At 41.5% G+C, this 17,051-nt stretch overlaps 1 protein-coding gene across 20 annotated transcripts in view; it reads left to right on the top strand.

Moving 5' to 3' along the window:
• The window catches only part of CDH23 (cadherin related 23), a 785,528-nt gene that overhangs the window by 498,986 nt on the left and 269,491 nt on the right, over window positions 1–17,051 (top strand). For 17 of the 20 annotated variants that reach the window (XR_009763949.1, XM_061635232.1, XM_061635230.1 and 14 more), the window contains 3 exons: window positions 1,709–1,946; window positions 10,359–10,464; window positions 10,559–10,686. Coding sequence is in view for 18 of the 20 variants with exons in the window: in XM_061635232.1 (XP_061491216.1) it covers window positions 1,709–1,946; window positions 10,359–10,464; window positions 10,559–10,686 (472 nt within the window). In the remaining 2 variants the exon portion in view is untranslated. Of the gene's footprint in view, window positions 1–1,708; window positions 2,031–10,358; window positions 10,465–10,541; window positions 10,687–17,051 lie in introns of those variants that run through there. The other 3 variants (XM_061635246.1, XR_009763950.1, XM_061635247.1) reach the window with 3 other exon arrangements.

Here is a 17,051-nt window from a genome sequence, read left to right as displayed (position 1 = left end):
AAATAAACTGAGTCTGAATCCTAGCAAGACGGAGGCGCTGTAGGTTGGTGGTTCCCAAGCTCGGATAACTGGTCAGTTGCCTGCTTTGGATGGGGTCGTACTCCCTCTGAAAGAGCAGGTTTGTAGTCTGGGGGTGCTCCCGGATCCATCTTTGTCACTAGAGACCCAGGTGACCTCAGTGGCTAGGAGTGCCTTTTACCAGCTTCCGCTGGTAAGACAGCTGCATCCGTTTCTGGACCGGGATAGCCTGACCACTGTTGTCCATGCACTGGTAACCTCCAGGCTGGATTACTGTAATGCACTCTATGTGGGGCTGCCCCTGAGGTTGGTCCGGAAGCTGCAGCTGGTGCAAAATGCGGCGGTGAGACTGCTCACTGGGGCAGGGTATTGCCAACATGTCACCCTGCTGCTGAAAGAATTGCACTGGCTGCCCATTTGCTACCGGGCCAAGTTCAAGGTTCTAGTTTTGGTGTACAAAGCCCTATACAGCTTGGGACCAGGATATCTGAAAGACCGTCTTATCCCTTATATACCCAGTTGATCACTGCACTCTGCAGGTGAGGGCCTCTTGCAGATACCATCTTATCAGGAGGTTCATTCTGAACAACATAGAAGACAGACCTTTAGTGTGGTGGCACCTACCCTGTGGAATTCCCTCCCGTTAAATATTAGGCAGGCGCCATCTCTGTTATCTTTTCGACGCCTATTGAAGACTTTCCTCTTTCAACAAGACTTTTAAGTTGAGACCTATCCCAGTCTGTGTCTGTGTTGGAATTGCTTTTAATATGTTTTTGAATCTTTTTTTTTTAAACTGTTTTTAACCTTTTTTTAAAATGTCTTCAAAGCTTTTTAAAAAATGTTTTTAAAGTTGTTTTGTTTTAATGTATTTTAAAGTCTGTTTTTATGATGTTTTAAAGTGTTTTTAATGCTTTTGTTTGCCGCCCTGGGCTCCTGCTGGGAGGAAGGGTGGGATATAAATAAAATAATAAATAAATAATAAATAAATAAACACGTGCTGAGAAGTTTAGGTCCTGATGCATGCTACTGATATCAGTTGCACATGGAAAGACCTATCTGTAATTAATCCAGACTCGAAATTGGTATATGGATTGTCTATGGAGCAGATCCTGTAATTCAGGTAACAAACTAATTAAGGAGCTGAACTGCCAAGTTCTGGCCATCCTGAAACCTGTCTTGCATCAGAACGTCTAGAACTGAGATTGATCAGACATGAAGAAGTATCCCAGCTAATCGGGTAGCTAGGCTGGAATAGAATTAGTGTCTGATAATTCCTGAAAATTATACCAACAGATGGGTCAGTTCAGTGCTAGCCAGACCCTTTGTGATCTCTCAATCAACTCATTAAAGTCTCTGTCTCTTGACCAAAAGGACATGGTTTCTAGAGGGGATCTACATGGGAAAAGGAGTATATTGCAGCACCTGATAATGCACTTGGAGAGACTATTGGAAGCTGTTTAATTTGAAGTGAACCACACTAAGACAAATTCCTGCTCACTGTGTAGGTTCACTTCCCAGTCATCTTAGTGGAAGCAAGATCAGGATTGATTTTCCTGTCTGTTTAATGTACATAATGAAGTCTCAAAGTATATGCCCCTCCCCTTCCATCTTTTTCTCTGCAGATTCTAGATGCATAGTTTACTTTGGTAGATTTTCTTAAATAGCATTTCTTTGCTATTTTGGTCTCCAGATTCTCATTAGACAAGGATACAGGCATAATCACATTGATTGCCCGGCTGGACTTTGAGACAACCCAACGTTATACATTGACGGTTATTGGCAGAGATGGGGGTGGAGAAGAGACAACAGGGAGAGTCCGGATTAATGTCCTGGATGTCAATGACAACATCCCCACTTTTCAGAAGGATTCTTATTTGGGAGCTCTGCGTGAAAATGAGCCTTCAGTCACTCAGGTGGTCCGTGTGAGGGTAAGAAGTTGATGCTTGGAAAGGCCTGGTGTGTATATCTTGTGTCTCAAGAATAGGAAGAGTGATCGTTAATGTAAATTAAAGGTCAGTGCTAGAAACTGTGCTTTAGTCCAGATAGAACTGTTTTTGTGGGAAATGTGTTCCAAGAAATGTTCATCATGTGTATAAATCACATCACAATTTTTAAAAAAAGTTTTGGGGTGGTGGCATTCCACTAGAGCCAAAACCTGTCCTGGATATTCAAGTGTATGTGAGCAGTTTGATTTTCACAGCAAAAGTTTCTATTGCAGGGAGTGCAAAAATACATGTAGAAAACGTTCTAATAATTTCCATGCATTTTTTCACATTCATTTGCAGCCATTGTTTCCCTGATCTGCTGCAGCTGGGGGGGGGGGAGGGATCATGTCCCCATTGCCAAAGCAACCAGACCATGCTCTCTCTTACTAGGTTGCGCATTCCAAAGCGAAGCTTATTCAAAGTAATGGCAATGCAGAGGAACAACTTGTGCAATCAGATGCATATTGGAATGTGGGGAACATTCCCATTCAGTGCATTATTTACAATGGGATGTACTTTCCTCTTTCCCTCAACCCTCATGATCCCACTGTGAGCAATTCTGCACTGTTTTACAAAGGGGTACAAAAATGTCAAAACAGAGGGTGTTTTTGTTTTCAGGGAGCAATATTTTTACAAGATGTGCCCCTCCCCATTTCACTCATCACTAGTCTAAAGGGGGAAGGTAAAGATATAGAAAATTGTCATTGCCTCTCCTGAGAGCAGCCCTTTGGCATACCATGGAAAACACCTGCTCTACTAGGATAATAGTATGCAAGGGTTTGAGGCATCATCATTATTGTTCAGCCTTCATAAGTGATTCAAAAAAGCCATGAGAGATGTTTTTTAAAAAAAGATTGGCTCAATAAAAATTATATTCATTTTATCTCCTATTATTTATATGTGGCTTTCTTGTGATGTTTCTGCATATACACCATAGGATTTTTAAAAAATACATCATGTGTTTTTGGAAATATGAATGCCATTTGTCAGCCATCTAGAGTAGGAACTAAAAGCAGCAACAAAAATGTCTGAGATGTTTTCTTTATATTTAGAAGGATTATGAGAGAGAGGATTTGTTTTATTATACTAACTTGGTCATGTGATTTATGCAAGTTTTGCTGAGTAGAACTGGGGCGCATTTTATGAGATCATATGGTTGGATATAAAAAGGAAGAAGGTGGGATTAGACTGAGAATAAGAATACTGGAATGCAATGCTTAATTTGCAGAGTCTATATGTGAAAGTTCAGACTACTTCGGTCATCTGTGTTATCCTGCTAAAGGTAGGGAGATTTTTATCGTGCATCAGATGCAGATATGTGAAAGACCACTCTCATTTGCACATAATGCTAAGCCACATAAGCCACTATGGCTTAGTGTAAATGAGTAAATGTGTAGGCTCCGGGAGAGGAGGTTGTGGCCGCTTTGCTTCTCTCCTTCCCAGTCATTTTGCTGCTCCACTGTGCTAAGTCATTTTTTTTTTAATGTGTCATCCAAGCTGGACTCATGGTTTAGCTATCCCGGGCAAACCACAAGTTGTAAGCCATGGGACAAACCTTAGTTACAACTTGTGGTTTGTCTAGCGAGACCTAACCATGAACCCAGATTTGGATGACATACTAAGCCATAGTACAGCAGCAGAGTAACAGTGAAGAACAAAGCAGCCACAATCTCCTTATGCTAAGACATGGTTTGGCTTATAATTAGTGCAGACCAGGGCCAGAGTTTGGTCATGCGTATCTATGTGTAGTCAGTGTGGCAATTGCTTGCTCTGAATATTCTTGGCAGGGGAAGGGTTTGAGATTGCATGCCAGTTGCTTCTGTGTGCTCATAACAAACAAAAGGCTCACAAGCACAGCAGTCATATGAATTGGCCTTTACACATACATGCGGACTCACCAGTAACACAAATGTTATTTGTGATATTTTCTTTAAAATTCCTCATCCATTTCTTTCCTTTTGTCTCTTCAATTTCATAGCTGGTTACACAAGATAGTGCAGTGCTGATATCGTAATGCTGGAGGGCCTTGCCTCAGGAACTCAGTACTGTTCATTAAAGTCTTCATGAAACAATTAAAGAGGAGTAAAAGAGGGTCAAGCGTGTGGGAAGGAATTCCAACCTATCTGCTCCTTCAGATGTTTTATATAACTCTTAAAACCATCTATACTCCATGGTTCTTGGGGTTTGCTCCCTATCTTTCTGCCTTACTATGCTTCATTAGATATCATAGTGAATTTTGGAAATGATGGCCACTATGTGTATGTGTGTGGGGGTGTCTCAGAATATCAACTTGCCCAGTTCAGAAGCCCATAGTAATTACAAACTGAGCCCATGCTACCTCTGAATTCAGGTCCAACCTCTAATGGAATCACTACTCCTTGCCCCGCGCTGCAAAATTATCCTTACAAAGGGGAAGGTGGGGGAATCAGTGGCAAGTAGGCCAAGCTGGAAACTAGAAAGACCTTCTGGGCCTCATTCTTAGGGCCCACCTAAGTAGGGATGTGGGGAGAAATTCAATTCAGTTTATGCTTAAAGCTGAACCTACCTAATTTGCACTTTCTGAAACAATGTGAAAACCAAAACAAAAATGTACACTTCTCTGAATTTTGCAATGCAGTTCTCCAGTCAAGTAATGTGTACAAAAATGCATATACTGCATAAAGTGTCCATTAAACTGCATATATGAGTGAAAATTACATGCAAAAATGCATTATATTAGGGGAAATTGGCTTGCAAAAATGTGTACATTAGGGGAAATGTGCTCATCCTTACTACTAAGGAGACACAGTGATATGGGACTACCACTGTCTCCTGGGTCAATTCATTGAATCAGGGGGCCTAGAAAATAGTTGATTCCATGAACCTTGAAACCTTGGGGGTAAATTAAACTCCAGAGCATAGTCAGGATTAGACCTAATAGACTTCTCTTGCCTACAGCAAGCTCTCCTTGCCACCAAGGGTGAGGTGGAAGAAGTAAGTTTGGAGCAGCAGGGTTGGGGAAGGTTTGTGGGGGAAATCTTGAGCCTTTTATTGAGAATTCTCTAAGTAAGCTTAGGGGAAAATGGGAGTTCATTATGAGGTGACTCAGGTAGCACTCGTTATGCTTCAGGCTGAGGATTTAGTGAATCAGATTTCATTACACTGCAAGTGATTGGGAATTACCTTGAGGCTCTCTGAATTTTTGTGACAGGATTGGGAGGATGTTATCATTTGTCTAAGTAACAAGAGCAGATGAAGTAGAGAGATCTGTCTTTCTATTGCTCCCAACTCCCTGTATCCTCTCCACTTAGGCTTTTCTTGTGAATGCTGTAGCAGAACATGAATGCACAGTTAAATGGAGACATAGCATGACTGATAGAAGCAGCGCTTCCATTTGGATGTATTTGAAATGTATGAGCCGAGAGCACATCCCTTTTCAGCATTACAAAGCAGCACAAGCATTGACAAGCTACACAAGTATACACAAAGCAATGAGCAGAGCAGGGGGGAAAGTCAGAAAGATTTCTCATTATTTCAACTGCTATAAATGCAGACTCAAAAGCAAATGCTCACTAGAAAGAAAAGGTCCCTCTGAATACACTCATTACCCACATTATTCTCATTTCAATCATTCCAGAGAGTCACGATTGGGAGGCGGGCAGTTGGCCTGTTTCTTGTTGATATAATCTGAAGCTTTCCCTCCTGGAAGGCAATAGAAATTACATTTTTTCCTGAGCGCTGTTAGAATAGCCTCAGGATGTATGTGATTTTAGAGTGATCTTCAGGGTGTGTTCACACTGCACAGCTTCTAATAAGTTGCTACTTTTTCTGGGCATAGAGTTTTCACCATCAAAAAGTCTGCATCTGTGTTGGAATTGTTTTAAGTTTTTTAAAAAAGATGTTTAAAGGTTTGTTTTTAAAACATGTTTTTAAGATGTTTTTAGTGTTTTTGTTTGCCGCCCTGGAGTCCTTCTGGGAGGAGGGGTGGAATAATCATAATCATAGCAGCTTCACTTAGTGTACTAGGTTATTGACTTATCTTCTATCAAGGGAGGGGCCTTAAGCCCACCTGTTGATTTGTCCAACAAATCTTCTACAGCCCATCATATTCACTAGCTGGGAAAGGGCTCCATCCCCCTGTTCCAAGTGACAACTTAGTTTCTTTCCCAAACAGCAGGCCTGTCTTTGACAAAGTGTTTCGATATCGTGCAGAACCTTGTAGGGAAAATAGGCCGCCTTCATTGAAATAACCTTCTTCCCACAATAAAATTCACAAGTGGAACACTGAATCAGTAACCCTACTCAGTATATGATGCAAATTGCACCAGTATTTCATGGGAAATCTCAGAGAAAGTAACTGAAGCTAACAGGCTGTTACATGTTTCCAACTTCCCTGAGTGGTGAAAAGTTTCAGGGGCAGCACTTCGGCTTCCTTTTGAGAGGCTGGTTTTGCAATATTTGGTTTATTTACACACATAGAAGCCATGCATAGGTGGAGCCAAACAGCATGAGCATTCCTGTAGCAATCAGCAAATCTGGTTCCCTACATCAGACCCTCAGAGAGGTACTTGCATCCCAAAGCATCATCAGCCTACAGCTCAGCTCACTCTCTCACACTTGTTCTCTGTCTCTCCTTTTCTTGTTACTTACACACACACCTAAAGATCTTAGATCAGCCCTCTCCCCCCCGCCTTTACTGGAGTGGGGAGGATGCATCAACTTCCCCAAATGGGTCTCGCATTCAAGGTATGAACTCTGTACACCTCAGACATTAGGTCCTATTGAGGAAGCATCAACCATCCATCCTGAGCATTAACCTCCAATTTCCTTGGCAAAAAATATGGCTGGCTTGACTTGGCCACAACGAGAGTGGCTGTATACTATAGCCAGCAGGGATTTTTCACATTCCGCAATGTTAAATTGAAAATACCCCCCATGCCATTCTGAGGCTTCCTATAAGCTCATTTCAAAACAAAACCTTACAAAACTTATGGTCCTGAACTCAGAAACGCTTGCTTAACAACGCTGTCAATTTTCATGGTGATACACAAAACAGTCAGAGAGAATAAACAGTTCAAAGTGTAAAATGAGAGGAAAAAACCTCAGAGCCCTTTTGGACTTTTTTCTCTGACAGTTCTCATAATCTGTTGAAATTAATTAAAAATCAGCCATTTTCACAGAGTACCTGTAATCCTAATACTGACCTTGCCCCATACTCTGACCTTCATCTACTGCAGTTTAAAAGTTGAAAAAATGTCTGGCTGATTTTTAATTGATTTAATAAATTTTGGCTGGGGCCCTATGATAACGCGGAGCATGCTCAGTAAGGACCAACTGTCAGAATTCTAAAAGCCTCCCAGCTGCTGGGCTTGCCTAATCAGGGGGCCACACTCACACCAGACTTTGATTTCACTTGAGACAGTCATGGCTCCCCTCAGAGAACCCTGGGAAGTGTAGTTTATGAAGGGTGCTGAGAGGAGACTCCCACTGAGAGAGCTCCACAGGCCAGACTGGTTTAACAGTCAGCCACTCTGATTGAAGTCTGTGAGGGGAACAGGGCGTCTCCTAGCAACTCTCAGCACCCTTCACTAACTATACTTCCCAGGATTCTTTGAGAGAAGCCATGACTGTCCAAAGTGAAATAAAGGCCTGGTGTGGATGTGGCCAGGGGCAGCTTTGGTTTAAATGTTGGTGGGAGGCTACATGTGCCTGATGTAGAATAAAAAGGTGGGGGAAAGCCTGAAAAAGAATGATACTGTTTACAATGTTTTCCTTTTGGAAAGGAAAGGGGCTTCCTCTCTGCTCAGTGCCCACACACCCAATCTCCTCCCCCCCTCCTCCCTGCCTCTTCCCTGGGTCAGTGTTGGACTACGACCTGGGAGAGCAGGGTTCGAATCCCCACACAGCCATGAAGCTGACTGGGTGACCTTGGGCCGGTCACTGCCTCTCAGCCTCAGAGGAAGGCAGTGGTGAAACCACCTCTGAATACCTTTTACCATGAAAACCCTATTCAAAGGGTCGCCATAGGTGGGGATTGACTTGAAGGCAGTCCATTTCCATTTTCAAACATGATTGCATAAAAATAAATCCCATTGAACTCAAAAAGTATGCAAATGATCAAACCTACCCTACCGTCTCCTCCCTCCTATCTCCTCCCTCTTGCCCCTTCCCTCCCCCTTCCTTTGCCCCTCCCTCCCCATCTCCATCCCTTTCCAATCCCCTCCTTTCCCTTCCCTCTCCTCCCCATGGTCAGTTTTACCTATCTTAAGCATGATTGCACGGAAGTGAATACCATTGAACTTTATAAGCATGTGAATTATCGAACATGCCCTCCCCTCCCCTCCCCCTTCCTTTGCCCCCCTCCAATACGTTCTTTCCCCTTCCCACTCCCACTCCTCCTCCCCCATGGTCAGTGTTTCCTATCCTAACCAAGATTGCATAGGAGTAAATCCCATTGAACTCAATAAGCATGCAAATGATCAGACCTGCTTTCCCCCTCCTTCCCCTCTCCTCCCCTCCCCTCTCCCTTCCTCTTCCCTTCCCGTCTTCCTCCTTCCCTGCCCACTCCAGCCCTCCCTTCCTTCCCCCAGTCAGTTTTACCTATCCTAAGCATGATTGCACGGGAGTAAATTCAATAAACATGCAAATGATCAAACCAGTCCTTCTGCAACCCTCCCCCTCCTGCCTGCTCCCATCCCAGTCCTCCCGTCTGCATTTCCTCCCCTCCCTCCTTCTCCTCCTCTCCTCCCCATCCTCTGTGGTCAGTTTCACCTATCCTAAGCATGATTGCAGGGGAGTAAATCCCATTGAACTCAATAAGCATGCAAATGATCCATCCATTCTCAGCAAACTTGCACAGGATCCCATTTCTTACCTGCTGGATTAAAAAACTGGGAAATTCACTCATAGGCAAAAGAACCTTGTGGTTTAAGAGTGTACCTATAGCCCACAGCTATTTCTATCAAACTTTAAAAAGCAGGGAAATTGGGCAGTTATAGTGAAATGCACCAGGGGAGCAGGAGACCTGACCTCCTCTCTGAGATATTGTACTGCTCTACAAATTGGTCAAAATGCAAACACAGTTTGGGTTGGTCTTTCACAGTCCAATCCACTTGCTGTGTAGCTTGGAAGAATTTGGTAACATGTGCCTCTGAGCATATGGTGAGTGGTGGCAACACCTGCAGTCAACCCAAATAATAGAAAGAAGATATGTGCTGTGTTGATCTTGTTTTAGCAGGGAGGAAGCAACATTATTAAGACAGTTGATATAGTTGAGATGGTCACTTTGAATATGTCTGATTTCCTTTGCAATTTTAGTGAAGTTTCCTGTAGGAAATCATTTTCTTTTGTTTCTATTTCTGTGAATATGTGAAGTACAGCAACTCTTTGCAAAATTTAGAAAACTCCAAACATAATTGTGGAATAAGGGCACTGACTTCTGCAGAATAGTCTCCAGTCAACCTCAGGAGTGTCTCAATTTGCACAAGATAAAACAGTGGGAGGTGAAATATATTCTAGCAAAATGCTAGATGTGCTCTATGTTTTTAATTGACTTTGCGCACCTTGCCTTAAATGAAGTGGTTTAAACATAGCAGGCTGAAAACATGCATCCTCTTTTTTCCAACAGCTAGAGTCATTGCTGAAGTAGCAACATATTGGAATCAGTCTGATTTTACATCAAACTACAGTTTCAGATTCCACTGTTAATGCACCCAAAATAGAAATAGAACATAACCTCCAATTTGAAAGACAAAAGGCTGTCTTCACCATCATATGACACTGACCAATCAAAAGGCTTTGAAATTAATAAAAATAAATTTGACACAGATTCCTGGGATGAATAATGAGGGAAATAAAATTTTCTAGTTTAGATTCTCTGTAGAAACATTAGTAACACAGGAAAGAAGCAAAGTGAGAAGAACACCAAGAAACATACAAAAATATAATTCTCCATCTTTGGAGATGGCAGATGTTGCCACCACTCACCATATGCTCAAAGGCACATGTTACCAAATTCTTCCAAGCTACACAGCAAGTGGGTTGGACTGTGAAAGACCAAGCCAAATTGTGTTTGCATTTTGACAGATTTGTAGGGCAATACAATATCTCAGAGAGGAGGTCAGGTCTCCTGCTCCCCTGGTGCATTCACTATAGCTGCCCAATTCCCCTGCTTTTTAAAGTTTGATAGAAAGATCTATGGGCTATAGGTACATTCTTAAACAGCAAGGTTTTTTGCCTATGAGTGAATTTGTTCGATTTATTAATTTTACTAAACACTTGGTAGTTATATTATAAGAACTTGTTACCTAAAAGTTCCAATAATTGTCTGTCTGTCTGTCTAGGTAATATTAAGGCATTTTTTCCATTTTAACCTAGGCATCAGATGAAGATTCTCCTCCAAACAACCAGATCACTTATAGCATTGTGAATGCTTCTGCATTCCGAAATTACTTTGATATTACTTTGTCTGAAGGTTATGGAGGTGAGTGCAATGCAGTGCATGTGTGTGCATTATGCTCAGACTTTTAAAATGTCTAATGTCTATAATTGCCAACACAGGCTTCTTGCCTTTTTAGTGGTAAGTGTTGTCCGCCCCCTGGATTATGAGCAAGTTCCCAATGGCGTTATTTATTTGACTGTAATGGCTAAGGATGCAGGAATCCCAGCACTCAACAGCACTGTCTCCATCACCATTGAGGTGTTTGTAAGTACCAATAATGTGTTCCTTTTACCCTTTCCACAATGCATGTTATTTATTTATGTATTTATTTCATTTATATACTGCCCCATAGCCGAAGCTCTCTGAGCGGTTTACAACAATTTCATCATCATTTATTTTGCGGTCAATGACCCGTCATATAATAAAACATTACAAAAGAGTAAAAAGGGTTAACAAAGAACATTAAAAGGAAGGTATATCTTTAACATCTATAATGATATACATTACTCAGGAAAAACTTTGGAGCGTAAACTTTGTGCAGCGTGCAGGAATTTAGCAACTCCATTTGTTATTCCCCTATTAGTGCCTGAGATGAGATAACGTATTTTGTTATCAGGCGACATCCAGGAAATTGTTTCCATTGGTTTTTTTAAAAATTTATGACGTATATAGTTATACATAGGACACAATAATATAACATGTTCAAGTGTTTCAATACTGCCAGATTCACAAGGACATAAGCGGCGGTCAGGGGGAATCCCCTTATATCTCCCTGTCAAAAGTGCAGAATTAAGGGAATTAAATCTACCCCTAGTAAAGGCCAGATGTAGATTGGGTACTTCGAGGTAATCTAGGTAGGGAGCCTGCTTAAGAAATTTGAAATCCAATTTAAAATATACTGGAGAGCAAGTTTTGGTAGCCTCATTATTGGCATTTTGGAAATCGATATCATTAAGACGGGTACAAATGGATATTCTGGCTGAGGAAAAGGTTTGAGATGACAGATAGTCAGAGGATAGACCAATCTGGGAAAGCTTATTCTTGATGTTATTATTCCAACAGGAAGTATGGGTATCGTTCCACATGTGTGCTAAATAACCCAGGGGGGGGTTCATAGGAAACTTTGGTCCAATATTTTAAGGCAAGCAGCCACGCTTGGCATGCTAATGATGGCAGGCCAGCTTCTAGCCTGAGGGCCGCTGCCGGAGCGCATCTTGGTAAGCCCATAATTTGGCGCAGAAAGGAAGAAAGGACAGATTCTACTGAGTTATTGAATGCCTGGACCCAAATTTGCACACCGAATAGTAATTGTGGTATAATTTTCAGTTGAAATATCTGAATTGCTGCCAGCAGATACCTCCCCCCTTTACGGTAAAAAAAGCGTAGAAGTTTTTTAACATTGTTGCCCGCAAGTGCTACAGCGGCTTTTATATGTGTGATCCAGTTCAGGGATGAATGGAAAATGATACCCAAGTATTTATATTGAGAAACTAGGGTAATTTGCTGACCATTAACCATCCAAGTGCCTACATTTCGGCGTCTGGAAAAAACTAAAATTTTGGTTTTTTGATAGTTGATTGTTAGACGGTTCGAAGTGCAGTAAGTCATGAAAGTGCGTATTAACCTTTTAAGTCCGATCTTTGAAAGAGATAAAAGAACTGCATCATCGGCATATAGGAGGAGAGGGCAGGATTGATTCCCAATTTTTGGGAGGTGGTACTCCCTAGACAAGCACGTTGGGTTGAGGTCATTCAGAAATAAATTAAAAAGAAGAGGGGCTAGGGTGCATCCTTGTCTTACCCCATTGTTAGTATAGATTGGATTCGTTAGACCTCCCTCCTTTCCACAACAAACTCGAAACGAAGTACGTTGGTGTAAATTATAGATTAGAAATAATAATCTTTTATCTATGGAAGATTGTGCTAATTTATTCCGAAGGAGGTCTCTAGGGATAGTGTTGAAAGCAGATTTCAGATCTATAAATGCTACGTACAATCCATTACCCCTAGGTTTCATATACTTTGATGCAAATTTGATCATTACCTTCCCTCCCACGATAGAACTTCGAAGGATGCCAAAATTAACTATGGGGGGATTTGCTTGACGCATTTTATAGGTAGTCACGAGATGATGATATTAAACAGCTGTAAATTACTAAATGATGATGGGGAATTCACTTTCATCTCCAATCGTGGGAGCAGTACAATTGACTATGTAATAATAACAAACCGATTACTGAGGACAATCACCAAATTTAAAGTAGGAACTAAACTAAATAGTGACCATCTCCCTCTTACTATAACATGCTACATTCCCGAACAAATTCATTTAACATCAGAATACCATCATTCCCTAAATAGTGCCTACCTTGTTCATAAAAAAACGATTTGGACTGAACTTTTATGCTCAAAACTCGCAATCTATTTTAAGTCTACAGAAGCTGTGAATTTACGTGAAAGGATACTACAGGATTCTGATGTGTATACATGTCTTTCCAACTATGGGCAATTAATCCTTCACATAGCCTCCATCCTGACGCCAAAAACACCTAAAGACAGGCAAACCTTAAGCTCTAACCCAAAATGGTTTGATAACAAATGCCTAGAACTTAAACGACAGCTAAGGTGTATATATTTACAATTTCGATATTCCAACATTAAGTCTCTCCCCGAGGTTTACTATGCAGTTAAAAGGAAATATAAGTCTACCCTAAGCACTAAGAAACAACAGGCCACTCAGGAAGAATGGAAACTTCTTATAAATGTAGCGAGAGCTAAAAACACACAAAAAAATTGGTCCACTATTTCTGCCTCCTGGAAATCCACACCTTACTTTTCGTGTAACATTTCCCCTCAAAGATGGGAGCACTATTTTATGCAACTCTACCGAACTGAATCTTCCCAATCTACAAACTTTACTTCCTCTTTAGTTTTCACTGATCTTCCTCAATGGCCAACTCCCAATCAGGAGGAAATAACTGAATTGATTGCCAGGCTAAAACCATCCAAGGCCCCCGGCCCCAACAATATCCCCCCCGAACTTTTGAAAAACTTCTCGGATTGGTGGGCCCCGATTTTGGTAAACATCTTTACCAACATAAATAATACTGGTCTCTTTCCAGAGGCCTGGTCAGAAGCAATAGTTGTGCCAATACACAAAAAAGGAGATAAAGAGGACCCGGCGAATTACAGACCCATTAGTCTACTCTCTGTAATTGGCAAATAATACACATCGTATTTAAAGATAAAATTAAACAACTGGCTAGAATAAGAAAGAATATTAGGAGACGAACAAGCTGGATTTAGGAAAGAACACTCTGTACTAGACCATTGCCTCCTTTTAAACCATCTCGCATCGAAGTTTACAACAATTAAAAACATTAAAAACAAGTATACAATTTAAAAAGCACATTTTGAAAAAACAATTTAAAAACAACGTTCTTATTCTGAGGAGAGGAGATCATTCTGGTACTTTATTTCTTGATCTGTTTTAGTAAGAACACTATTGTTGTGGGTTTGGGTTCGAGATAGATGATTTCTATGAGTCCTGTTCCAGCCTCTGATTTGGAACCCTGGGGGCAAGAAACCCGCTCTGCTGGTCAGATGAGTTTCTTTTGTTAATCTAATAGAGTGGCCAAGTGGGTTAATGGATCTATCAAGTGCCCATTAACTGGTGAATGGGCCAGGGAGATCCTATTGTTATTGAAATTCTTCAGGAGAGCCTCCCACCCCCTTCCTGGGGCCTAGGAGAGGTTTGTGTTGGGAGTTGTGTCTGAGAAAGGCTGGGAACTGGAGGCAGGCAGAGAGACTGGCTCTCTGCACCATGGCTTTGGGGTGCCTCCTGTAACCCTGATGGAAAAGCTGGATGTTGGACTGCTGATGCATTGAACCCCTCCATCCTAAGCTCAGGTTGGAATGTGTGTAAATAAATAAACTATATTTCATAAATACACCACAATCTCCACTGACCTTTTTTCCAAGTTAACCAAACCCTGGGTGAGCGCAGGGACCCCTAGAAATTTCACCACTCGGAGATTGGGGTGGTGTGCAACAATATGTACACCATCTTGTTATCTAAGGGTACTTCCAGATGTGGGGTTGCTGCTTCTCCTGTATGCAAATGTTTTGCAGAGTCCACACAACATAATGGGCATCAAAATGCCATCCTGTATCCCCCCCCCAATTTACTCTAGATTTACCCTTTCCAGGGGAAATCAGATACGGTAAGGGAGAAAAAGCTGTTACCAATGACCCATTTGCAATATCTAAGTAACCTGTTTGAAAATTAAGCCCTTGTCTAGAAGCACCCTAAGACCCTCAAAAGCCACAAAGCAAGGTTTATTTACTCTTAATTTGTTTAAAATATTTTTAACCTGAAAATATTTTTAACCTGAAAAAAGACTGCCAGAGAGGCTCACAAACATCACTAACAAGGCAATCCCTGCTCTCAGGCTCGCAAGACATCACACGAAAGAACCAATGCAGCCCCACCTCTCTCCCTCTCCTGTAGGAAGTATTTGACTTCAATGGTTTGCTCAGGACAATTTATCCCTAACGCTGGAAAAGAAGACTGCTGCACATACAACTATTTCAGCTCTTTCTTAATATTTTAAATTTGTTCATTTTAAAATATTAATATTAAATGCATAATTTCAGTATGTTAACTTGTGCAAATTTGGAAAGGTGACTAATAGAAAAGGATGGGCTCTGTTGGCTGAAGCTGCTTTGAAAGCATTCTGTTGACCTAACAGGCATTATCAATTTCAGTTTGACCTTTGTCTGCTAGCTGCTTTTACCAATCTGTCTTTCCCCTTGCAAAAAATATTGATATTAATATTGATATTTTATTTCTTTCAAAATATTAATATTTGGTAGGAAACATCGATTAATGAAAAAATATCAATATTTTGAAAGAAAATATCAATGTTTTGAAAGAATATTTTCCAAGGAATTATAAAGGAAAGGAAAGCGCTTCACCACCGCTGCCTCCACTGTGACTGAGGCTAGTAAGTTTTCACGCTAGCAAGCAGAGAGAGACTGGCTGTTTTCCTTTGGGAAAGGAAAGAAGGAAAACAGCGTTCACTGCCCTCTTACCCCTCCCTCCTCCTCAGCAAGTCTAGTCCTTAAGATGAGTGAGACTTGGCTTGCTTCCTCCTGCTTGGAGCTTGGATTATTTGAATGGAGGGGGGTGGCAGTGAGAAAGACAGAGAGAGACCTGTACTGTTGTGCTGTGCTATGAGTAAAATCAATAAAAGAACAATATATTTTAAGGAATATTCAAGGGGGGAAATTCCAGTGTCAGGGGAAACTAGCCAAAGTTCAGAGCTAATAGGATCACTGCAAAGATGGAGAATATGCAGATCACTGAAAAATCCAGTGCTAAATCTGAATTCAGCAAAAGTCGCACCCATCTCTATTAATAAATAAATGGGGTGCTAATTACTTGAGATGTTACTATTTCAGATCCTATTTGGCTCAGAGGAATACTCAGAGAGGGAGAAGGCATCACTGGGTACTTATCATCCCGTACTCCAGGACCTTCTAGGCCAGAGGATACACTTTATCTGACTCCTCAGTCTCAGAGGTTGCCTCCTAATGCAGTTCTCACTGCACGCCCCTCCCCCGACTATAGGAGCCAGCAACTGCAGAATCAGGCACAGACAACTCCTCAGAGAGATCAAGGTTAACAGCAGGTCTACACCAGCCAGCTTTCACAAGACCTCAGCATGCACCTTGCTCCCTCTGACACAACCACTCTTCTTGGGTGATTTCTAGCCACCACCTGACATAGCAATCTGTCTAGGGTGCTGAAAGACTGTCCTTGGCCTTGCCTGGAGCTCCTGAATAACCTGTCTTGACCCTGTCCCATTGCTCATGGTCCTGCTCTTCTGGGTGTGGCCCTTCTCTTCCAGTAAGTGCCACAGCTCCAGTCCATCCTCCTCTGGGAGCCGCAAGCTGAGCTAGGACAGGATACCCCCAGGATAATCAATTAAGTTCATAAACAGGTCTCCAAGAGGCTGTCAGAAAATAAGTTTGCTATAAATATAGTCTGTTGATTATTTATATATTTACTTCTCATTTAATTAACACCTCCATGTCTCTCCTTCCTTTGGAAAGAAAAGATCTTGAGCCAATGCCTTCCTTTCCTTTCTACCAATTCTTTTCTTGATCTTTTCCAATCTGGTTTTTGTTTCTTTCATTTAACAGAGACTGTCCAAACTCATCTTTCCAATGAACTCCATGCAGCAAAATCTAACTGTCTTTTCTTTGCACTTCTTCTGGATCTTTTTTCAGCCACTGATGCAGTTGAGTGCTCACTTCTTGTTTAGTTCTCTTAGCTTTGGCGCAATTGTTTTCTCATGGCTTTCATTACATCTTTCTCATCACTCCTTTAAGGTTTTCCTCAGTGGTTTCATTTCCTCATCTTGAGTTTCTCGGGAATCAGCATTATTTTATTTTGTCTCTCGTTTGGTCTCATATCAGCCTTCACCAATCTGGTGCCCTCCAGATGTTTTAGACTACAAACATCTGGAGGGCACCAGGTTGGTGAAGGCTGCATTAAACATTCATTTGGCTGTTGGGGTAGGGACCTGTCAAACCTGCCTGAAAAGTGTCATGTACAAAGGTCAT

This window comes from Rhineura floridana, chromosome 7 (genome assembly GCF_030035675.1).
Source record: "Rhineura floridana isolate rRhiFlo1 chromosome 7, rRhiFlo1.hap2, whole genome shotgun sequence".
Classification (NCBI taxonomy): Eukaryota; Metazoa; Chordata; class Lepidosauria; order Squamata; family Rhineuridae; genus Rhineura; species Rhineura floridana.
This window is presented reverse-complemented; position numbering and strand designations above follow the sequence as displayed.